General features: G+C 37.7%; 1 protein-coding gene across 4 annotated transcripts in view; it reads left to right on the top strand.

Annotated features, from left to right (window-relative positions):
- Positions 1–24,541, top strand: part of TMEM144 (transmembrane protein 144) — a 35,422-nt gene extending 10,881 nt beyond the window's left edge. For 3 of the 4 annotated variants that reach the window (XM_037125734.2, XM_037125735.2, XM_037125733.2), the window contains exons 6-12: positions 4,459–4,540; positions 6,469–6,545; positions 7,576–7,694; positions 10,755–10,874; positions 11,960–12,057; positions 16,196–16,249; positions 21,329–24,540. In XM_037125734.2, coding sequence (XP_036981629.2) covers positions 4,459–4,540; positions 6,469–6,545; positions 7,576–7,694; positions 10,755–10,874; positions 11,960–12,057; positions 16,196–16,249; positions 21,329–21,412 — 634 coding nt within the window. In that variant the 3' untranslated portion in view covers positions 21,413–24,540. Of the gene's footprint in view, positions 1–4,458; positions 4,541–6,468; positions 6,546–7,575; positions 7,695–10,754; positions 10,875–11,959; positions 12,058–16,195; positions 16,250–21,328 lie in introns of all 4 variants that reach the window. The other variant, XM_037125736.2, reaches the window with a different exon arrangement.
- The last annotated feature ends 380 nt before the right edge of the window (positions 24,542–24,921 follow it).

The following is a 24,921-nucleotide window of genomic DNA, read 5'->3' as shown; positions in this document are numbered from 1 at the left end:
CAGATTCCTGACATTTTTCGTTAGAGGCAACATTATGTATTTTGTACAATTCACACAGCATTCTAGCTTTGAGTAGCTCTCTCAAAAACAATTTCTTTACGCCAGAAATTGTAATGTTAGCATGCTGTAGTTTTGATATAATGGTGATTTAAGACCAATTTACCCACTCACCAGGCATGCTTTTGCTCCATATTCTTTTTCTTTTTTTTTATTAAATAAATTTATTTATTTTTTTTGAATTGTTTATGCTGTTACAGTTGTTCTATTCCCCCTTTCATTCCCCTCCACCCTGCCCCCCAACCCCCCCATTACCCCCCCTTTAGCTTATGTCCATGTGTCTCAAGTCCTTTAGGTTCTGTATTTCCCATGCTATTCTTGCCCCCCCCATCTATTTTCTATCTACTGTCTATGCTACTTATTTTCTGTACCTTCTCCCCCCTTCTCCTCCTCCTACACCCCTGTTGCTAACCCTCCTTGAGATCTTCATTTCTATGTTTCCACTCCTGATCTAGCTGTCCTTTTAGTTTGCTTTCGTTTTAGGTGTGGTTGTTAATAACTGTGAGCTTGTTGTCCTTTCACTGTTCATGTTTCTTTAACTTCTTTTTCTTAGATAAGTCCCTTTAACATTTCATATAATAAGGGCTTGGTGATGATGAACTCCTTGAATTTGATCTTATCTGAGAAGCACCTTATCTGTCCTTCCGTTCTAAATGAAAGTTTTGCTGGGTAGAGCAATCTTGGTTGTAGGTCTTTAGTTTTCATGACTTGGAATATTTCTTTCCAGCCCCTTCTTGCCTGTAAGGTCTCTTTTGAGAAGCTGACAGCCTGATGGGGACTCCTTTGTAGGTGATTGTCCCCTTAGCTCTTGCTGCTTCCAGGATTCTCTCCTTCGTTTTAATTTTGGCTAATGTAATTATTATATGCCTTGGTGTGTTTCTTCTTGAGTCCAACTTTTTTGGTACTCTCTGGGCTTCTTGGATTTCTTGGAAGTCTGTTTCCTTTGCCAGATTGGGGAAATTTTCTTTTATTATTTGTTCAAATAATTTTTCCACTGGTGGTTGTGTCTTTCCCCCTTCTGGTACCCCTATAATTCGGATATTGGAGCGTTTATAGATGTCCTGGAAGTTCCTAAGCTTCTCCTCATTTTTCTGAATTATTATTTCTTCATTCCTTTCTGATTGATCATTTTTTTCTTCCTTCTGGTTCACTCCATTGAGTTGAGTCCCAGTTTTTTTTTCATCTCTATGGGTTTCCTGTGGAATTCCATTCATTTCCCTTAATTTAGCCTTCATATGTTTCTCTAATTTGTGGCTATAGTCCACCAGATCTATGAGGAAGCTGATGACCAGTGTTTTAAACTGTGCGTCTGAGAGATTTGCTATTTCTTCGTCACTTAGATTTATCTCCGGGACTTTGAGGTCCCCCTGCGACATTTTTGGTCTGTTCTGGCCCTTTAAGTGAGAGAAGCGGCGCCTTGGAGTCCCAGGTCGCTGGGTTGTGACGCTGTATGTGGGGGCGTGGTCAGAGCGGGGAAAATGGCGCCGCTGCCGCCCACTGCTCACTCCCTCACCTGCGCGAATCCGGGCACCCACAGTCAAGTCGCTACCACCGCCTCCCCGCTGACTCCTCCGTAGTCGCTCACCCGGTGGGCTGCTCACTAGGTCCAATCCTGGGTTTGGAACCCGTGCGACTGGATTCGCGCGTCTGGATTCCGCGCCCGCGCCCGGGTCGATCGAGTTCTCCTTTGTAACTCCTCACCCGCCGCCGGTTTCGCCCTTACCGGTCGGGCCGAAGAATTTGTTGTTTGCGGACTTCCGAAAAGTTCAGTTTTCCGTGTTCTGGTTGTGTTTTCTGATGCTAATATTTAGTTGTCCTTAAACTTGGTTGTGAGAGGAGGCAAGGCACATCCACCTTAAACCTCCATCTTGGCGGAAGTCCATATTCTTTTTCTTTAGAAAATGGATATTCTCTAAAATTACAGATCATTCATGTTTATCACCTCTACCTGTGTGACCTTGGACACATCACTTAGTTTCTCCAAGCTTTGGTTTCGCCATCAGAGGATAAATTTGGAATAATAATTGTATCAGCCTCATAAGATATTTTGTGGATGAAATGAAATATGTTCTTTGTATAGTGCTATTGTTCTACATGTTGGGTAATTTTAATTATGATAGTCATTATTCTTATTAATAACTATTTCACGTGCAATTACTTTTCCCCTTTGGATGTGCATGTCCAACTCATTGGTAAACTAATCGGTGACCCCGGGACTACTGCTTAATTTGGAGCTTTGTCTGGGGCAGGAAAATGGAATGATCTCTTTTTCTACTGGGTCCTGACTCCCTTCTATGCTTCTTTACTGCAAGAAGTTTCTGGAACCTTTTATTTCATTATCTTAACTCAGTTCAATCAGTTTGTTCTGAAGAGCATCCATTGAATAAGCTTAGAGCTTCATGGTTAGGATAAGGAAACTTGGAATATGATTGCATTAGCTTAGATGTTGCTCTTCTTTTTAAAATTGAAATTATTACTACTGTACAATTCAGTTTTTAAAGGATTGGGTAGATCATTTCTAGCCTTCCATTTTCCCTGTATGATATCTAAGGTTAACTCTTAGTCAGTCTCTACAACCAAAACTGCTCCAGGTGTTTTTAAATAGCGGAAGGTTTAACATAGGGGATTGTTTACAAAAGCATTGTGAGGCCCAGAGGATCAGGAAGAAGGTGATGCCACTGTACACCCTGGAGCGCACAGTCTGGCCAACACCACTGAAAAAATTGCCTCTGCCCTGAGCACTGGCTACTGCAGAAATTTCTGGAGCCATCGCCAAAACAAAATGGTGTCTCCCACCTTTTAATCCCATATATATCCCTCTCATTGGCAAAACCTCGCTGCTAGTACAGTCTGAGAAAAATGTTGTGTTTGGTCCTCTAGACCCATAGTTAGAAGAGAATGTCCATGGGTGAAGTGAGGCAGATACCAAGAAACAATGTCCAGGACACTCTGGATATGTTTTAATGAAGATTCAAGAGTCAGAGTTCATAAAAAATTCTCTTTCCTACTACAAAAGAAATGTTCTGGATTATCCTTCAGTTTACTCTCCATTCTCTTCTCACTTAACTGGCATTCACTGGAGACTTGTGTTGTGAGGAAACCCAGATCTTTGATTCGAGCCATTACCTTTCTCAGAGCCACCCACAGTCCTTACATCTCACTCCAGACCAGGCTAGACGTCTCTGCATAGATGCCTCCCAGGCATCTCTCCCGGTCAGTCTAAGGGGAGACAACCTGTGGATGGGGGCCCTGCTAGTTAGAGACGGTCAGAGATAGAAGTCCATGTGGGGAATTATGTGATGAGTTGGGTGAAATGCAGAGAGCAAAGGAAATCAAAAAGGAAAGTTAAATTTCCAGTGAAAGTTATTATGGAGCCATTCAAGTTTTTTAAAGCAAGTAAGAGATTGAACTAAGGAAGCTATCTAGAAAAGATTTACTTTTTACGTGAAAAATAGCACATCATAAGCACTTTTTTATACTTAGCTACCTACACTGTTTCAGTCACATATGTACTCTGGAAAAATTATATATTGTTGTAACTTTTGAACCATACAAAGGTACTAAAAATGAATGTTAAAAGTGTATCAAAGTCATGAGTTTTCTTACATTGATTTAATATTTTAACATGTTTGCATGGTTCAAAAGTCAAGAGTAAGTGAGATATTTATTCAAAGATTTTGGACATGAGAGACAGTGCATTCCGAGAGATGCTAAAGGGGAAAAAGTCATTAGGCTATGCGTGTGCTTTTATATCTTAAAATAGATTCTAGGTCTTTGTTTATCCGAGCATAAAAAGCATCTCTTTTATAGCTGTACAGTATTCCATTGTGTTACCATGAAGGTCACCTTGCCTGAGCGTGGAGGCACCTGTGTTATAGGTTCTGGAACGTATTGGTAAGGCCAGGAGTGGACACACCCGTGGTTTTGGTAAATAACCCCACAGTCTCCTCCATGGGAGTCGCATGCTTCCGCACGCCCATCAGAGGTACCTGTCTCCTATAGTTGTCCAACTGAAGGTGTCATTAAACTTGGGGATTTTTTTCCAACATAATAGGTAAAAACTATTATTTCAGGGTAGTTCTTATTTGTATTATTTACCATGTAATTCCAGGGTTAGGCAGGAATAAAAAGAAAGATGGAGACACTGACTGAAACAAGAAAATCAGGAGAAAGACCTGATTGAGGGGAAAGCTTATGAGATTAGCTTTTAACTTGCTGTGGTTCAGGACAGTGAGAGGCACCACGGAGAATGGCAGTCGGGAGGGAGGGCAGGACCCCTGGAGCGACATCATCATCATGTCTGCAGGACTTGACTTAAGTTGTGTTTTTCCTTAAAATTCAAGCACCTTGATATGAACCAGGGTTCACGATAAATACCACTAACATTTATTTTCTTTACAGTGCCTTCATATTCTTCTTTATCAAAAGTGAAATACCAAACAACACATATTCTGTGGACACCGCACCATTAATGACAGAGCATGTGAGTATAGTGTGGGAGACAATGTGCTTTGAAACATAAAATTAAGGTAAAACAAAAATGCATAGATTTGAAACAAGAATGAAAAGATGATGGTTTTTGTGTTTTTTATTTTTCCAGTCAGGGTTACCTAAAATATTTATTACGACCAGGTCTATGTAGCAATCAGTATTTCCCCAGGAAAGCTTCTCAGCAAACACAGAAGTCTATTTTTACTAACAGTAGAGCCCTACAAGAAACTGTATATGTAAGCTGATATTTTGGAGTGATTTAAGTGTTTCTACAATAGGAGAGCCGTGAATATCATAGAGAATTATGAAAATTACTTTAGAAAGAAGGAGAAAGGCATTTTTAAAGTAGGCCCAGGAAGATGCAGGGGGAAGTAAATCAGAGGAAGCCAATGAAAGTGTGAGTCACGTCATACAAAAGTAGGAATTGCATTTTTATTTCCTTCCTATTTCTCTTGTCTGCAACATCCTGTTCCACTCAAAGGCAAAGACGGGAAATAGGTAAGCAGTGACTGTGTTGACTTTGATGACCATAAATTATTCTGGAATAGCAAATCTAGAGTAAATGGGAACAACCTTTAAAAGAGACCTGACTCTGCAGAAGTGCCATGGCTACTTAGATAGTTATTTTAAGGCAAACCCCCATTGCTGGGAGCCCTGACTCTCTAGTCCTTCCTCTTTCAAGTATCTCTTCTACCTGCAGAGGGTTCCGTGGTCTCTGGTTGCCGCTGAATCTGACCCTTCACACCGTCAGGGAAGTATTGCCTTCCTGGAAGAAGCTGCCTCTCTAGTCCTTACTTCCAAATTAATCTTTTCTTCTCTCTTCTCCTATCAAAACACTTATCAGCCAAAATAACTGAACCCTCAGTGAAATTGACACCCAAGTTAAATAAAATTAGTTAAGTGTAAAAAAAAAGAGATTTGTGAATCCAGAAGCATCTCTAATCAGGGAGGTGTTTTCCTGGGGATGGAGGAGTTGGTGTTAACAGAAGCTGTCTGGTGCTCCTTGCCTATTTTAGGGTTCAGATATGCCTCCTAACCAAACACCCTTCAAACAAAGGAATGGAAAAGTTGAATAACATGAATGCAACTTGTTGATTGATAGATAATCTGGAAGAGCAAATCTAGATGAGATGGGAATGACGTTTAAAAGAGGCCTGACACCACAGTTGATTAAGACCTGACATCCTTATACATAGTAGTAGGCTAGATTTTTCTAGGCAAAAATGTGGAAGGATACAAGTAGACCAAGTTTAAAGATACATACAGCACAACCTCACTTATCGCCCAAGGAAAACTTGACTTAGCACATGACAAAGACTTCAAACTGAGTTTCTTATCTCTTACAAAAGCAGGAGTGGAACAGCAAGGAACTTCAGCTAAGAGACAAAGGTGATTACATACAATAATAGAAATGCTTTTTTATCAGTAATTTTCATAATTTGTGCTGATTTACAGTATTAGCCTAATCTTGACACATGGCTAGAACTTTTTTTACTAATTTCAGTAAAAACAAAATTTTCTGAATAAAAATATGCCTATTGATCTAAGGCGGCCCGTCCATAGGAGAGTCTGAGTTTTCCTTGGTTCTCATTCCTTTGCAGAATACCAAAATATTCAAGCGAAACAAGCATTAATAACTTTTGTTAATTTTGTTAGGTATATCAAAATAACCACATGTCAAAACTGTAAAAACATTTACATGGTCAACTTACCAATACCAAGCCATTCTGCATTAAAGACGATGAGAATTAGAAATAATTGGATAAGAGAGTCCACAGAATCAGAACACTTAGTACAAAATGTTTACATTTTTTAAGTATGTTTGGGAGAGTAGAGAAAAACACTGAAAATCTTTATGTCACCAATGCGATTAACAACTGAAGGCTGTTTTTGTTTGGTTTGTGCTGATGTTCTCAACAGGTGACCGACGAAATTCAAGATCCCTGTCCTGGTCATTCCTGGGTGGATAACCTCTCCACCGTGCACTCCCGAGCAGTGTAAGAGACTCTGTTATCCCGTCTGATATTTGGTTAAAGCAGGGATTACCAGAGTGCAGTGACATTCATCTGAGTTCAAGAAGACACTGGTAACACAAGCTCTGACATTTTTAGCTCCTTGGTGAAGAGACTGTCTTGTGTCCCGCTGCATTTTCAGATACAGAGGTCCTTGGGCTCAGTGCTTTGGGGAATTCCTAAGCTACTGCAGTTATTTCTGCAGCATTATATTCCTTAAAGCTCTGTGAAAATAGACTTCAAGCATTTGCTTTTAAGTTTGCAGAGGAATGGTTTTGCCTAAAACTCTTCCCTGTTTCATACCATGTCCTTTTGGGTTAAGTTAAAGGGACTGTTCCAAAACACCAGTGACCTCTCCTCAAAATCAACAGAAACACAGGCTTCGTTGCAGACACCAAGTCCGAGGAGTCACCACGACTCCAGGGCTTAAGATGAAACGTCCTTCTCACAAGAAGTAATTTTACCTTAAGTATCTCAAGTAGTTTATGAAGTCAGGACTTCCTCTTGACCATGTCATAGTCAAATAAGATGCAGGGAAATCTGTGGATCTCCACAGCTGTTTTAACAGCCTCTGTTTAGAACTGACTCTGGCCTAGCCCTGTGCTAGATGTCATGCAGGGTTTTTAAAAACAGGACAGGGCACAGTGCCAATCTACAGATACTTCAAAATTTAATTAGAGAGCCAGGTTTATTTATGGAGGCTGTATAATATGATGGCAACATTCTCATCTGTGTAATGACAGTTTATAATCATCTGTATATAACTTCTGTAAATCATGTGTTTCCAAGATTAGACAGCGGAGGACTGAAGCTGTGCTCAGTCCTGATGCCACTTTGACCCTGTGGAGTATCTCTTTGGCTTCTGCCAGACACAGAGCTCAAGAGAGAGGGGAGATTTTGGCATCAGTGCTTGTGATTTACATTTTGAAGCATGCCTGCGTTATGATTTCATTTGTGTGTTTGTCGGAAATAGTGTTTTTGACCAAGGTTAATAATGACTTATTTGTGTTTTAAGGGGCTGCAGTCTTGCAGTGATATCTGGAATACTCTATGGATCGACATTTGTGCCGGTCATTTATATCAAGGACCACGGCAAAAGAAATGACAGTGTATATTCAGGGGCAAGCCAGTATGGTGAGAGTAAAAAGTTATTTTATTTTATCAATAAGCTCAATACCTCATTTTCTACTTAAGAAAGACGATGGGATTAGCCTTGGCTAGTGTGGCTCAGTAGACTGAGCACTGGCCTGCAAACCTAAATGTCACAGGTTCAATTCCTGGTCAAGGCACATGCCTGGGTAGCGGGCCAGGTCCCCAGTTGGGGGCGTGTGAAAGGTAACCATTTGCTGTGTCTCTCACACATAGATGTTTCTCTCCCTCTCTTTTTCCCTCCCTTCCCATCTTTCTTAAATAAATAAAATCTTTACAAAATGATGTTTAAAAAAAAGATATGTGAAGGGATTAAGTCAAAAAGAAATGAACAAAAACTCATAGAAACAGACAACAGTATGGTTATTACCAGAGGGATAGGGGGTGGGGGAAGGTAGAAGGGGGTAAAGAAGGATAAATGGTGATGGAAAGAGGCTTGACTTGGGGTGGTGAGCACACAATACAGTATACAGATGATGTGTATAGAATTGCACACCTGAAATCGATGATTTTATTAACCAATGCCACCCTAATAAAATCACTAAAAAAGAGTGTGACCATAGTAAATATTGCTACATAGATTTGATCTTAGTTTTTCATTGTAGGGGGTGAATTACAAAGGCACTGAAGACTAAAAGTAATAAAGGACTGTTTGAGTATTTTCATACAAACAAAATCTCTAACATACAGCTATAATCAACCTCAGTCAGCATTCATTTTCTACTGGATCTAAACACACGGTTTTCAGGTTTCCATTAAGATCTGGAGATTATTTTCTGGTTAGATGATTTCTGGGTAAACATATATTCTTCTCTTCTTTAAAAAAAAGCTAAACTTGAATACATGGTACTTTAAAATTAAGTAAAAGTCAATGTATAAACTTCCTAAAGGTCAGAATACAGCCTATTTAGTCAGTGGATATGATTTGTTAAGCACAGAGCGGTACTTTGAAATGCCTACACAGTGCTCCTTAATAACCTGTTTCTAGTGACAGAATTAATTTCTTAGGCGTAAATTCAACACCATGTGCATTAGCCTTGTGAAGGCTCAAAAAGAGATGGAAGGTGTCTACTCCAGAGGCCCTGCAATTATGTTGAAACATGGCTTACATTCACAAAATGATAAAAGGATGAGATCATGGATAATAAAGTTCTAAATTGGGTGGTACATAAAATTAATGTGATCGGCGTTCAGGTAAAAGAAGAGAGTGGCGTGCCAAAGTCTGGTGGTAAGATTGATTGATGAAAAGGCTGGATTTTAACTCAACTTTAAATGAGTAGATAGACCTTGAATAGGTACCACAGTTGGTTTCTTCCTTTTTATATTCAACTCCATTAAAAGCAACCAAATTTTTTTATTCTCTTTTCTTTTAGATTTTCTAAAAATTCTTTTCATATTTTTATTCTTTTTATATTTAAAGAGTAAAAACTAGTAAAATAGAACATAGAGTAAATTAAAAGAGAAAGAAAAACAAGAGTGAAAAAAAATAAGTAGAAATCAGTCTAAAAACTGTACCACACTTGTACACTTGATAGAAATGGGCCCTAAATCTGGTTCCAAGATTTCTTATAGTCACCATGGAAGTCAGACCAGCACCACAATTTAGTGAGCACAAGATAAAAACAACTAATTGTTCAGGAGTACAGTCGTCCTTAGTACTGGGATATAATAAACAATGTCCTTAAAAATTTATCTACATAAGTAGTACAGTCAGTTCTCAGGGATCTTTCTTATGACAACTCAAATGTAGTCTGAAAGGAACACTCTTTATGAAAAAATAATTCTAAAGGGGCATCATTTTTTAATTTCATTTATTTAACAAACACATCAGGAGTACATGCTCTGATAGACACTGTTCTAAGCACATTACAATAACTCATTTGTAGCAATTGTTCCTGGTTGAACTGCATTATTATTCTTGTTTTATCGTTGAAAAAATCTAGACAGAGAGGTAAGTTAACTAAGTCTCAAAGACAGCAAGTAGTGGATTGAGGATTGCTACGCAGCTGATTTGTGCTTTGAAATTTTTTTTAAATCTTCACTTGAGGATATATGTTCACTGGTTTTAGAGAGAGGAAGGAAGAGAGAGAAACATCAATATGAGAGAAACATGGGTCAGTTGCCTCCTTAGGCCTCTGGTCCAGGGATCAAGCCTGCAACCCTGTGATGTACCGGATACTGGATGGCGCTCCAGCAATCGAGCCAACCAGCTGGGGCTGGTCGTGCTTTGAATGGTTTGTTAGACTGCCTTTGTGCTAGTGCATAGGTGGGTGTGTGGTGCTTATGTGATCCAGAAGTAGGCCTTAATGGTTCTGAAGAATAGATAAACTCTTTGATCTTTTCAACTTTCCTCCCTAAATATGGCCACTTATCTTAGGCAAAGTTTTAGATGAGAGAAATGTTGAGTCCAATGTGACTTTCCCAGCTGGAACCTACCCATCTTTATGGCCAAAGTACTGTCTGCTTGAACACTCGGTGGAGATGGGTTTCTCAGACATTGGTGACCATCACATGTCATTATATCCCTAGTGTAATTAGGTTTACAGTAAACAACTGATTAAAACTCACTTTGGTGTCCCTTCATAATGTTCTTCTATGTAGGTGTCATCTGCAACAGAGATCCTGGTCTCCAACTTAATCAATAGATCATATAACATTAGCAGTCCCCCCAATTTCTCACACCCACTCCCACTACAATCTGCTGGAAATGTGCTACAATTGCTGTAGCCATTAGTGAAATTAGGTCTGAATACCAATTCTTAAAAAAAGAAGGTACTGTTTGTTATTTATTTAGCTTTTCAAAATAATCATGAAGATGAGTCTTTCAGATTTGAATATGCTAACTAATATACTACTTAATATTTCCAGGTTTTAAATGTTAATTAAAATTCTATATAAAGAGCATTTAGAAAACTAGAGTGATAAAATTAATGGTGCCTTTATGTTGAAGGTTAATCTTGGTGAGTTTGTTTTGTTCTAGAACTCTAATTATATTTGAAATGACTAAAACGATACACTTAAGAGTTTTATAATCTGTATTTTCAGATTTAGACTATGTTTTTGCACACTCCAGTGGCATCTTTCTTACAAGTACGGTCTACTTTCTGGCTTACTGTATAACCATGAAAAATAATCCCAAACTATATCCTGAAGCAGTCTTGCCAGGTAAGAATATTTACTACAGAAAATCTTCTTACTCTATGAAAGTATCATTCTTTACTTATTTAACTTAAATAAGCATCTTCTGGAAACCAAGCCATCCTGTGTATGTGTTTTCACTCCTTTCATTGCTTTGGCCCAATTCACCAACAAACATGAAGAATTTAAAAACCATGAAACAAAATATAAATTGCTCATCATTATTATAAAACCTAAAACTTGAACAAGGAAGCTAAGATCATTTCCTATGCCAAAACATAGCGTATGTTGACCATTGTACTTTATTATTTCTCCTTTGCTATCTATGAATTTCTATTAAAAGTCAGAGTCCTGTGACTTTATTGTTTTTTAATTATCAATAAACAGGAATCTTGGGAAAGCAAACATTTTTTCCAAAAATTAAGGAGAAATTGTTTTAGAGCTCAAAAAATATATGATAAATGTACATGCTTTTGGACTTAATCCATCACCCATTGATAGTAAAATATATATAATTTCTCATTTATGATTTTGCTGCAATTCAATTTATAGAAGTATGTAAGTAAAATGTTTGTAGAACAAAATAAAGCATTTATGAGATTCATTTTTGAGTGCCTGATTGATTTAAGTCAAAGTATACCACTATACTGTCATAGAAAGTGGTAGAATATTTATTAAAGGCTTAGTTCAATTATCATGAGGTTTTTTAGCTGCTATTTTCATTCAGATTCTAGGAGGTTTTTTCCTTAGTTATAAGCATCATTCTGAATTTCACTTGTTTTTATGTTCATGGTCTAGAGTAAATGGTGTTTGCAGAGCACGTTCAGATCTGGTATCTTCACTAGGTCCCCCTTTACAGTCTTTCCTTAATAATTACTTTGGGCACTTAATGTCAATAAAGTGAAAGGATTGATAATTATACCCACAGCAATCAACAGCAATCAGTGGTTTCCAAAATGATCATGAAGCATATCTCAAAAATCCATGTTGGCCAATAACATTGATAGGAACACAGCCATCTGTGTGCCTTAATATTCCTGCTAAATCCAGAGGGCAGCTTTTTCAGGAGGGGAGCGTGGTTTGTAAATGCGCGGTGTTTGTGTGTGTTTCAGGATTTCTGTCAGGACTCCTTTGGGCCATCGCTTCCTGCTGTTGGTTCATAGCTAATCACTCCCTCAGTGCGGTGGTCAGTTTCCCGATCATCACTGCTGTAAGTAGCCGAACTGTTTTTCCCATGTTTTGTCTTTTACATGTAAATCTAACTTTTCTGAAGCATTCTTAGTGAATCACTGAAGCCTGCTATAGAGTTTTATTGTTTAGGAGGACAAGTAGGATAATAGATTCGTATGAATAAACTGATAGATGCTTTCTAATCTCATGTCCTTAATTGCCAAGAGAACATTGTCAACTTCATTTCAGGTTTCTTCATCTTTGATATCCTTTGCAGTGTTTGTTTGGTCATTTTACCTAATGTCATTTTAGATGTATTATAACTTGCTATTTAGAACAATATTCATCTCTACATGACAGTTTATAAATATAAAATGCTCCTGTGTACATTGTCACCCTTGAGTGGCCTGACAACCTGTGAGACAGAAAGTACTTCCTCCCCCTCTTCACATGAAACTTCAATATTTTTAGGGAGGGCTTTCAGAAAGTGCTAAAGCAAAGTACTGTCTCTGGGTAATGCCATCTATTGTAGCACACATAATACAATTTGCTTCATCTGGCTGGGGGTTTCTTGGCACATATTATGTAGCACATAGGTAACAGAAAAACAAACATACTTCTTTTGACCTAGGCAGGACAAGTATCAATAGGATTGTCCCCATTTTGAAGATGAGAAAATTGAGGCCATCGCCAACAGCAATGTGAGAGTGAGAAAGCCAGTGGGAATCTCAGGGCTTCTCAGTACAGGGTTTCTTTCCAGTGCACGGTGCTCCGGTTTGCCATCAGTGTAGAATCCAGCTTAGAGTGTGTTTTGGGTTCATTATGGTAATAGGCCTGGCATACACACCCAGGAATGAACTGTTTTCATGTTGGGCTCTTATGTCTACTCTAGGTATTTGCAATTGCTGACCGGTTGTTTACCTATATCCCTTGCTTCTTAAGTCATCATCATAAACAGAATTTGCCTGAAACATTTTATTGTCCTGCCTGTGCAAACCTAGAAAATGGGCTTTTTAAAAACATATTAACTAATCTAAAACATGTTGCATTAAAGTTTGAAACATCCTTAAATTTTAATATAAATTCTGGGTTTCAAACAGTATATTTTGACAGTTTTATTGTGTTCATAAAATAGTTAGCTTTAAAGAACAACTAAATTCAAATAAATGAGGTTTTTTACTATAAAGAACTCACATTTTGACATGTTTAATCTCTGCTAGGGGAAAATGTTATTGAAATCAAGCATGTTACAGGGATGTTTTTAGGTTAGAGTCCTCATCATTGGAATGGCAAAGAACCCACATTTTTCCCACAAAGGAGTTTGTTTCTCATCATTCAAGGGAATGATTCTAGTATCATTTAATGCTAGAAGTGACCACATAACACAGGGAAATATAATAAACAATGGGATATAAAGCTTACTAGTTAAATGCTTAAAGGTAAATTTTCATAGAGAAGTATACAGTATGATATTCTCCTCATGAAGGGATACAAATGTTATATTCTTGAACAACGGTGGGTTCTCCAAAAAGGGTTTGAAATTACTTTATGTAAAAGATACAGATGCAACCACGTCATCCACAGCAAATAGAAACACAAACACAGAACATCAAAACTATAGTAAAAATGAGAAAGAAAGCAAATAGCACAAAGGGTAAATAGTTATGTGATTAAAATTGTTTTACACACATAAAAGGGGGCAATCCAGTGGGGTAGCTGGATTAATTCTTTTTGACTGACAATATACTATCTTCTCAGAAAAGACAACTATTTTCTAGCATTAAATTTTAAACAGAATTTATAATATGGGGCCTTTTACGAGGGAAATTGAACAACAATAAATAAATATTTTTTTACAAAAAAACATTTACAGTAGAGAGATGGTTTTCCAACCACTGTTGCCTATGTCAAAGTTTTGGGAAAGACTTAAGGCAAAACTATAGAACCTAATGCAATGGGAATAAATTGCTGCTGTAGAAGGAGTGTGGGCAGAGGGGCCGACAAGAGTGGCTTGTGGACACGTGCCTGTCGAAAGGATTATTCTTGAACCGCTGGCTGGAGATAAGCACAGTCATCCCACCCAGCAGGTATAGCTTCCTGGTGCTTGAGGATTGTCACCTGGGAGGGACAGGCATTGCTGGGACATGAGCAATAGGTCCTGACCGCCCCTGTGCTCTCACATGGTTTTACTTTGTTGTTCCTCTGTGTAAGACAACCTTATCAACATGCAGAAAAAATTCAGTCCCTACCCTCGAAGATCTTACATTCTTTTTAATTTTATTTTCCGAGCAGAGTACATTTAATATTTTCTAGTGGAAAATTTCAAATATGCCCATCATCAGCTTCAATAATTATAAATAAGGTCATTGTTATTTTTTCCAAAAAGCATATTTTTTGAATCCCAGTAGCTCTGTTTTCCCCAGGTACATATATTTCCCTTGTTACTTATCTACTGGTGAGTACATTAGGAGTTCCTGGAAATTACATTTGTACTGTTTATTGGCAAATAACACTCAATTAAAAAGCAAAAAAAAAAAAACCACAAAGAAAAAAACCCACACAGCATGAGAAAGGACTTGCTACCCCTGCTCCAGGTCTTCCCTGTAAGTCTGAAAGCTGAATCCACCCTTAAAGATGGCTCAAGCTCACCTTGTCTTCAAACACTGATCGACAAATGCAAATTGTATACATTTACAAAAGGGAAATATACAATTCCAATTGTCAAAACAGGTGTCACTCTTACTTACCTAGGATGCCCTTCCTCTTTGGCTCTCCTTCCCTGAATCACAGAGTCTGCACACACTTTCACTTACAATAGCATTCAGCAAAGCACCACTTCCTGTAACCACATTACTCATCACAATAACCTTTAGACGCCGTCTCAGCAAATATTTAGAAAACCATCAGCCAAAAGGCCTCAAAGGTCAATGATACCCTTTTGGTATTATCTTCTACCAAGTACTCTGAAGGGAAATGAATTTCCTGATTGAAGAGGATAAAATTTTTAAGCAAATGGCCCGATCCATTAATATTATATCCTCTGGTCTATTGTTTTGTTCCATCCTGTCCAAAGTCAGTATGGACCCAGATGCTTTTTGTCTGGTTTGGATTTTGCGGCTTAGGACCTTACGTCGCTGATAACAGACAGTTCCTCTGACCTATTTCTCTGGCTCTTTTGATGTAGACCTTTCCAGATGCTGACAGACGGAGAGCAATATATTTTTATTACTTTGCCTGTATGGCAGGAGTGGAGTCTGACTTTGCTGACCCAGTCATGTAGACGGTTGAAGAAGTGGAGGAGGGGAAAACATACTGGAGTTGTTTATTTAAAACTTCCAGGGTTTGTGCAGGCTTCAAAAGGAATCATAAAAATGCTAATGCAATATACCTTCTCTGCAAAAACCATGACTATTTCAAATTCCTATTTTTTCCCTTCTCAGCTAAAAAAATAATAATAAGACTTCAGTAGCTTAAGTTTTCAAATTGCACCCTCATCCTTTTTTCCCCATCTTTTTTCTTCTCGTGTCCTTTATATTATTTTATTTCGGTCTTTATTTCCTGTTCATGAACCTATTATTTATTTTTTCTTACGTGGTTTTTCTCTATTCCCAGAGTACTAGTTTTAACATTTATTAGAGTTTAAAGTCAGATCTGGTTGGTCACTGTGAAGTAGTATCATCTCTTTTAAATTTTAAAATACATGCTGCTTCCTTGTGCACATTATTTGTCAGATCCAAAAGAACATACTGAAGTTTCTTCAGTTATGAGATGATCTCATCCCAGAAAAAGTTATACACTTCTTCAGACACTTTTTCCTATTAATTCTATTTCCAGTACCATAAGTAATGAGTTTACTAGAAAAAATAAACTATTTGCTTGTTAAAATATTTTATGAGAAATAGAGCACCTTTAAAAAAGCGTTCTCTAACACAAAATGTAGCATCATCAAAATAATAAAAGTGAGTACCATAAAGAAAAGAATAAAAATGAAAGCCCCCATATTTTACCTAATGTTACTTAGGTTAATTTAATGTTAAGTTAGAGTTGAGATTATTTCCCTGACAATATTGCTATATTGCTTTCACAATAGAAAGTTATGTGGTTAAAGTATCAGTTCAGCTCTCCAATGTAGAGTACAGCCACAGAAAAATAACTGATTTAATTCGTTTTTTTTTAAGGGTCCAGGATTTGTAGCTGCGATGTGGGGTGTCTTCGTATTTAAGGAAATACAGGTAAGTACAAGAAAGGGCAGGGTCATAAAACAGGTGTAGGTCCATGCAAAAAGGGGATTTAATACTGTCTGGGTTATTTTCTGAGGACTGCATGTAACTACTGAACTCAGTGCAGAAAACTCATGAATGGAGGTGACAGGTCAGATCGTCAAAATGTTTTTTCATGCCTAACTAGTAAAGAAGATAATAAAAATATGATAATTATTATAAAACATATTTCTCTCCACCCCAGCCCCCAGGGGAAAAACGCTTTAGTTGACCTTGTATTTCCATAAGAGATTTGGTTAAATAATCCAATAAATTATGGTACAAGGAAATTTTATTTTGTGTAAAACATGGTAGATAAACAAATAAAAGATTTATTCCCACAATTAAACTATCCCTGAGGCAAATGGAATTTGGGGATAGATACTTCTGTGGGGTCTCCTGCTCCCAGTGGCCTCCATATCAAACCAGTACCTTTACAGGACAAGTGACTCATGGCTTTTCCTTCTCCAATGTCTTTGACAATCTCCCAAGGCATCATAGGCATATTTTCTGTCTCAATATGCGGCTGTAATAGCAAATAATTCCTGGTTCTGAGAAGATCTGATGTTGGTAGTCTCCAGGAACCATGGAGTGAACTATGTCCCTGGCTAATCCTTAACATGATCATTCAATTTTAGATTTAAAAAATCATTTCATTCATTTTAAGTGACATATTTTGATTTAGAAAGGCATAATTTGATAATATGAGTAAGATTCTCAGATGAAATAAACATGTTTAGAAGATACTTGGACCATGATCTTAATTTTTTTTTAATACCCAAGACAAATTTAGAAAAGTGTAGACTCATAAGTTACTTTTGTGCACATGCTTCTCATTTATCTTAGTTAGGGCTGCTTTCCACAAAAATAATTCTATCCCCATGACATGCTCTAAAGCTCTTTGCAAATATTTCATCCGCCTTAAAAGCATGATTTCTATTTAACAATTATTAGTCAGCATAACATTCCGAAGCCTTAGAAAAATCACGAGTTAGTGATCAGAGCTTATGTGCAATTAAGGGGTAGAGAAGCACAAACTAAGAATAGATTTATTTTAAGGTTTTGAAAATTATTTTGCTTACCACTACAGTAATAATGATACTGAATTAAAAATCCTTTTTTCTAGATGCAAGAACTCCCTTAAGAGAGGAAACCTCTAACCATTAAGCTTAGTGTTAAATCCTCAGAGTCCTCTAAGGAGATGTTCAAAGACATTCAAAGAGTTTTTTTTTAAGATGTCTTTAAAAATTCAGACCAAACAGAGGAAGAACTGTGAGAATGATAAGCCCTGGCCAAGTAGGGTTTAATTCGGGAATGCAACGGTAGTTGATAATATGCAAATTAAGTAATCGAATTTATTATCATATTAAATGGGAAAAGTATGTGATAATATATATTCAAAAGGCATTTACTAAAAATCAAAACCAGTTTTTAAGTAAGAAAATAACCTCTTAGGAAAGCTATAAAGGGAGGAAGCTGCAGATAGAAGATGTCTATTAAAAACAGTAACAAATACATAACTAAGGTGAAACACAAGAGTTCCCTATCAATTATTCCTCAACAAAACTGATATAAAGAGTTCTCATTAGCTGGAAGTAAAAGATTTTTCTATTGTTGCCATTATTCATCAGTTCTGGAGATCCTATCCAGTGTGATAAGATAAAATTAAGAATAAGAGGAATAGATATGAAAAAGAAATGAGATCATTGTTGTCTGGGTGTCATGTTATATTCTTTAAAATTTTATGAAAATCTTATGATCCACTATGGTCATTTACTAAGGTGCTTATGTAGAGCATAAATATAAAATCAATATCCTTCTAATATGCCACTAATTATCAGTTACAAAGTGGAAAATAGATACTATTAATACTTACCGTGATTGTAAAAATATACAAAAATAATTATCAAGAAGTATGCTAGATTTATAAAACTTCTTGCTTTATTACAAAAGGACATAAATGAAAATCAGAACAAATGGGAAGACTCTCCATATTCCTGAAGGGAAAACTCCCTATTTTTACTAAGCAGTTCTCTCCAGGCCTATTCATTGAGATTCCTATAAAATCCCAATGGCATTGCTTCTGGAATTTAGGAGTGAGTGTTCAAGTGTGGCCAAGTGTGTATGTAATGACAGAGAGGGAGGGCCAAGCTGAAAGGGAAGAGTGAGTTATGCTTACCTTCCTAAAGTCAAAAACCTTAGGCATCCAATCTGACTACAAACAGAGCTACAAGGGTGTCCAGTGACACCGTTCAATGCAGGCACCTAACTACCTCTTGACAACGAAGCTAAAGGCAGTTTTAAATACTTTACATGCCGGTGAGTTTGAGAAAAATTTATCAGCTAAACACTGAATCCAGAACCCCATCAGAATTTAAAAATGTATTTTTCTTAGGAACAACACAAAACCCTAGGTAAAACAAAAGCAAAAACACATTATGACTTTTAGTCTTTATCAGTTATGTCTCAGAGCAGTCCCGGAGGACACATAGTTAAAAAAAGTCCACACCTGCAGCAGTAAGAACTGAATTGGAGACCCAAGCACTTTTGAGTGAAAGAATTTAATGATTTTATTTTGTTTTAATGCCGCCAGTGCTCCAGTTGGATGCTTTGCACATCTGATATTCTTTCATATCTTTTGTAACTGTTCCTCTTTCAGAAGTTTGTTTTAGAATTTAACGTTTAGCTATTTTAAGCCGGGTATTCACTATATTTTTAGCAACACTTTTCTAAAGCCAGTGTGTCTACGGTAATCCCAATGCAGGGGATTATTACTGCAACAATTTATGGGTCAGTAGCTACCCTCAGGTAAAGAATGAGTTGGTTTTTTATCTCAATAGCTGTTTAAGAAATCCAAGTTAAAACCTTTTTTGCTTTGAGGAGAACGTTAGTGTGATTTTTCTAAGAGCTAACATTCATCTTTGACCAAGGAACACTATTACCCAAACAAAACGCATTTTCCCCCCTAGGAGACTAGGCAATTTAGACAAGATTCTTAATCCTAAGGGGAAAGAAAAAAATGTTATCCCCTGAGAACGTTATTCTTCTGTCTGTATAGATAATTAAACAGAGAGCTTACCAAAATATTCACATAACTAAGTTGTACGATGCTGATGGTTGAGGCCCCATCCGTGTTTTTTTTTTCTTTTTTAAGTAATCACATCAACTGTGTGATTAAAGTACATTTAGCAATCACCTGAGTGTATTCATTCTTTGAACAATATTTATTGAGTGCCTCTTCTGCTTCAGTACTAGTATCTGGGTAAAGGCACTGTTATAAAGCTAAGAAAAAAGATGTCAGAGGAACTTAATGCTTTAATGCAGGATTCGAGTGTGAGTGTGTGTGTGCTGCTGTCTTTCACTTGTAGAGCTCGTATTACAGTGACTTCTGACAGTGTCGATGCTCACAGCAAACCCAACAACACAACTGACTCCAGCCCAATTTACAAAGACCTCTCTCTGGTCATCAGAAAGACCAATTAATCCACTCTAACCCAATTCTTTATTCAGTTGGAAAAAGGGAATACGTACCGTATTATGTATGGGCTACTTATTAACTGGCAGTAACCTTGATAAGAGCTAATAATAGTATTATATAATCTGACTGTCAGGAGCTCTCCAAGTAATTTTAGATCATATATCTGAAATTAGAGAGGAGCTAATCTCGGTTTACATTGTGATGTTCAGATCTTCCCTTTCAGTGACTGACCACCTGGCAGTCAGTCACTCAGAGGGAAACAGCCAGAAGAATGAGAGAGCTCGAGATGGTTCTGCAGGAGAAAATGGTCCAAGGAGCTGAAATATTGACCAGGAAAAAGATGCTTCGGGGGTGTAAGACAGTTATTTTTCCATGTTTAAGGGTTTTTCTTATAGGACAGAGATTAGAAATGGATCTGTCTGTATCCCTAGAGATGGAACTTGAAGGAAATAAGATACTTTTAGTTAATACAGGGAGATATTCTCTGTTTCTTTAAAGATGGACTGTCCCCACCTGAAAGTGGTTCTCAGAGTTTCCCATCCCTGTGCCAGGACACCTGGTCACATACAGACCTAGTATCTGTCTCTTCATCACCCTTTAGACTGATCCTTATTTATTTACCTGAATTGTTCATCTCTCCCCAGGAAGACTGTTGGGACCTTCTCACTGGTCTCCGTCAATATATCTGGTCCTCGCCAATCTCTTCACTGTCAGAAAGAGTGGGTTTCTGCAAATGCAAATCCAGTCTTTTCATGTCCAGCTGTGTCTGTTCCTTTAAGGTCTCTCCACCACTTGGAAACATAAAACCCCAAAGCAGAACATGCCCTGTGGATCCCTGCCTTCCAACCTCACCTTGCTCTACCCTCCTCTCATTGCTCTAGTCACACTGGCCTTCTTTCCGCACCTGGCAAGTGTCCTGATTTCTCTTACAACAGAGATTTGCACCTGCTGCCCTCTGGGCCCGCCCAGTTCACTGATACGTAGAGTTAGAGCTCAACTTCCCACCCTCCACACCACTTTGTTAAGGTTCTTTTATAACACACTCAGAATTACTTGTTTACTAGTGCCCCACTCACTTTGTAACATTCTTTTCTGTGATTATTTTATCAGCTGTTGACTCCCATACTATATGATTAGCTGAATAAGGGCACAGTGTGTCCTCACTTTTGTGCATTTTAACCCCAGCTCACACTGATGCACAGTAGGAGTCCACCTGTGTTTATTGAATGGGTGGATTGGTAAAGCTCTTCTAGGTTTTCAGAGGAATCTCAATGATTACTTAGAGAAATAGCGTGTGTGTGTATAGATATACATATATAGGTATATATGCACATATATACACACATATGTATATATACACTCATATACATGTGTGTATATACATATATTAGAGAAATATATATTTATATATATATATATATATATATATATATATTTATAAATATATATATATAAAATAATGTGTGTGTATATAGAAGATGGTTAGTAAGGTCCCTAGTAATCTCCAGAGTATGTGCTTTTCGCATGTTTGATTTAGAAGTTTTTAATTACAGTTATTCTTTTTTATTATTCAGGGTCAGCAAAACTACCTATTAATGATATTCGCATTTTGCATCATCTTGACGGGAGCGTTATGCACGGCTTTTTCTAAAGTCTAAGAATCACACGCCCAGCAGGTGGCAGCAGTGGTTAAGACAACGCCTCTACTGGACCCTAGTCAGATTATTCTGAGAACAGAGCTCATTTTCAAACAGCAAATGGACCTCAACTCATCTTGGAGTGGGTAAATTATAGTTTTCACAAACGTGAGAATGAAGGAGAACTGATTTGCAGTCAAGTTCGGGGTGACTAAAATGTCTCCATCCTTACAGCATTACATCTAAGGGTGCTTCTTCGCCACAATATATGTTTATGGTGTTGTACAGTCTAGAAAACAGCGCGGAGTCCGCACAGAAAGAATTCTGTGCATGTCTGAATCTCCAGTATATTATACTCATTAATGAAGGGCGGCAGGAACGAGGCAGAGAAAGGTGGAGCAGCGGGGTGAAGGTGGGGGCAGGTGAGGGAAGGAGAGTTAGCTCACAATGGAATTAGATTCCAAAGATACCTGCATCCTTTGCTAGAAAAAGTAAATGTCAGCATTGGTGGCTGAATGTTAAAAAGGCCATTTCATTATTTTTAGCTCAAACTTACTTTTACTTCATATTAATATTGCCCCAGTCTACATCACTCACCCATCTTACTTAGCTCAAATTGCTTTTCATTGTCTCCAAATAAAAATTCATCTTCACGGAACAAAAGCTTCTCATCAGTGAGAGTATAATGACTATACACCATGTGCAAGTACACACTATAAACACACACACTATGTACTATTCCAACTTTGGGAGAAATTCTAGAGTTACTGAAAATGAGGTTGTAGCTCATCAGAGAGAGTTTCAAGAGACCAAAAGCTCTTTTGGAGATATGTGTATGTGTGTGTTTCCTGAAAAAAAAAAATTGTTTCTAAAGTCTTCCTTTTAAAAATCAGAGGTTTTCTTCCTGTTTTCACTGGAGGCTTTTGCTAGGCAATGAAAAATGATGGACATGCTGGTTTTATTTCTTTAACAAAACTGAAATGGAACTGCTTGTACAATGTTCATCACAATGGTTCCCCAACTTTCAAAATAATACGACCCCCAGTGCAGCGTGGGTTCCACCCACCCCACCTGACAGTCCAGCACTTGGTTGTGCAGAAGAGACAGCACCGCGTTCTGCTGAAGCGTATGCGCTGTGGGGGTAACCCGTGTGGGTTTAAATCCCCTCTCTGCTTCACTGTACTTAGTTGGCTTCAGCTAAGTTTGAGTCCCAGTGTCAGATTCCTCATCTGTAAACGGGGGAGTCTGTCGGAACAGGCAATTGCCAAACCTCTGCTTTTTGCTTACCTTAGGAAGTTACTGTCTGTCTCTTTTGAAGTGCTGAGGTTTTATTTTCCCTTGCCTAATATGATTAAATTCTTGTGTTTATTTTAACTTTCTCTGGTTTGGCTTTCTGCCTGTGTGCACAGAGATGGCAACGCCTTATGGAGGGAAGCGGTAGCCCAATGAGGCTCCCATCCTCATTGTGGGAATTGTATCCTATCAGAACAAACATCTCTAGCTCCTAATGAGTTTAAAGAAATTAACAGAGCATTTCCCCTGAGCTATCAAATGTCCTCTTATTTCTGTATCCATTTCATTTTACGAAGAATTTTTCAGAGAAAAAAACCGAAATACTTAAAACCAATCTTTTATGTGGAATTTGGGGGGGGGGTGGATAATAATGGCTGTGGATCATACTGTCCCTTTTGGCTCAGACCACGTAACTTGCACATGTTGAAACATCTCCAAGAGGTCAGTGGCCAAGGCTGTTTTTACTCCAGACCCTGCGGAATAATTACTCCTTCTCCAGTAATAAAATCTCTAACACAGTTCATCTCGACAAGGGCCCATGAAAACAAACAAACATTCCAACTTCTAAATGGAGATTTTTTCCAAGACCTAATGAAATAAATCTCTGGGAATGAGCAGGAGAGAAAGACAAGACGGCAGGCTGTAAATCAGAACCTCACTTCCTAAAGCGTTCCGCGTGGTTTTCCGAAGTACCGATACCTCACAGGTGCTCCTGAGACGCCGCCTGCGTATTGTCATTTCCCTTAACCAACAAGGTACTTAAAACAAGCACTGTTTCCAACTCATCCATACCTGACATAATTAAAAAGTTTACAAACCTGTCTTTCACGTAGTCCATAAATGTTGATTTATAGAACTCACCTCAAATAATTTTTTTCCAACAGAAAAGGCTGTATTGCCTGTTTCTTAAAAACTTATTTGAGAATTATATTGGCTTTATATGCATGTGACAATTAAATTTTTATTGTGAGCTCCTTGAGAGTAGAAGGTGTTTTATTCAGCTTTATATCTCAAGAAGCTAGCACAGCACATGGCATGTAATTTAAAAAGAAAACAAAAAAGTTTTGTTTCATGAAGAATATCTTAAAGTTACAGTCTAAAATTAATTAGCCACGGATTCTTTCAAAACTGGTCTTTAGGAATTCACTGAATCACACATAAAATATTAAGTGTTTTTTCCCAGTTGGTTATGATGTCTAATTAGACTATATTGTTGGATTTAATTTCCTAAAATTTAACTAAAAATTTTTGCTTTTGAGTTCATAAGTGATACTGGATTGTAATATTAGGGTAGTACTGGCTCCGGAAAGTGTCTTAAAACTGGATATTATTCTTCCTTAAATGTTTGGCAGAATTCAAAACTGAAGCTACATAGGCCTCAATTTTTTTAAACAAAGTGATTTAGGTTATGAGCTTTATTTTTTTAAGATTTTATTTATTTATTTTTAGAGAGGGGAAGGGAAGGAAAAAGGGAGAGAAACATCAGTGTGTGGTTGCCTCTCGGGTGCCCCACCCTGGGGACCCATGAACCCAGGCATGTGCCCAACTGGGAATAAAACCAGTGACCTTTGGTTCACAGGCCTGCACTCAATCCACTGAGCCACACCGGCCAGCGATGAATGAGCTTTCTTTATTTATGTCATTCAGGGAATTTGCTAAGTTTGTATACCTTATAGAAAGTACTGGCACAATCTTGTTTATAAAATTTCTTTATTCTCCCCTTCATATCTACAGAATTTGTAGTGATGTCCACTTTCTCACTTCTGACATTGGTGATTTTTCTTTCTCTGTCTGAACATTACAGCTAAAAGTTTATCGATTTTGATTTATTCAACAAATTAGCTCTAGGTTTCCTTGTTTTCCCTACTGTGTTTTTATCTTTTATGTATTGATTTGTGCTCTTCTACATTATTTATTCTGTTTCATTTAGTTCCTTAACATGCTCTTGCTTCCCACCCCCTTCCCCTTCTTCTGGAACTCTATACATATATTAGACTACTTTAATTTTTCCTGCATCTCACAGATTCTCTGTTCATTTTTATTCAGTTCTAGTCTGTTTTATTTTCAGTAGTGTCTGTTTTGTCTTTGAGTTCACTTTCCTTCTTCAGTGTCAAATCTACTATTAATGCCATTCTGTATGGGACTGTATACACAGTCAGAAATGCCGAGAAGAGAGCCACAGGAAAACAAAGGCAGAGACTTGCGCAGTGGAATTACAAGTCGAGGCTAAGTGTTGC

This window comes from Artibeus jamaicensis, unplaced genomic scaffold (genome assembly GCF_021234435.1).
Source record: "Artibeus jamaicensis isolate MK-2021 breed Jamaican fruit bat unplaced genomic scaffold, CSHL_Jam_final scaffold_537, whole genome shotgun sequence".
In the NCBI taxonomy this organism is placed as follows: Eukaryota; Metazoa; Chordata; class Mammalia; order Chiroptera; family Phyllostomidae; genus Artibeus; species Artibeus jamaicensis.
Note: the sequence above shows the minus strand (reverse complement) of the source record. Positions and strands in the feature narration are given on the sequence as shown.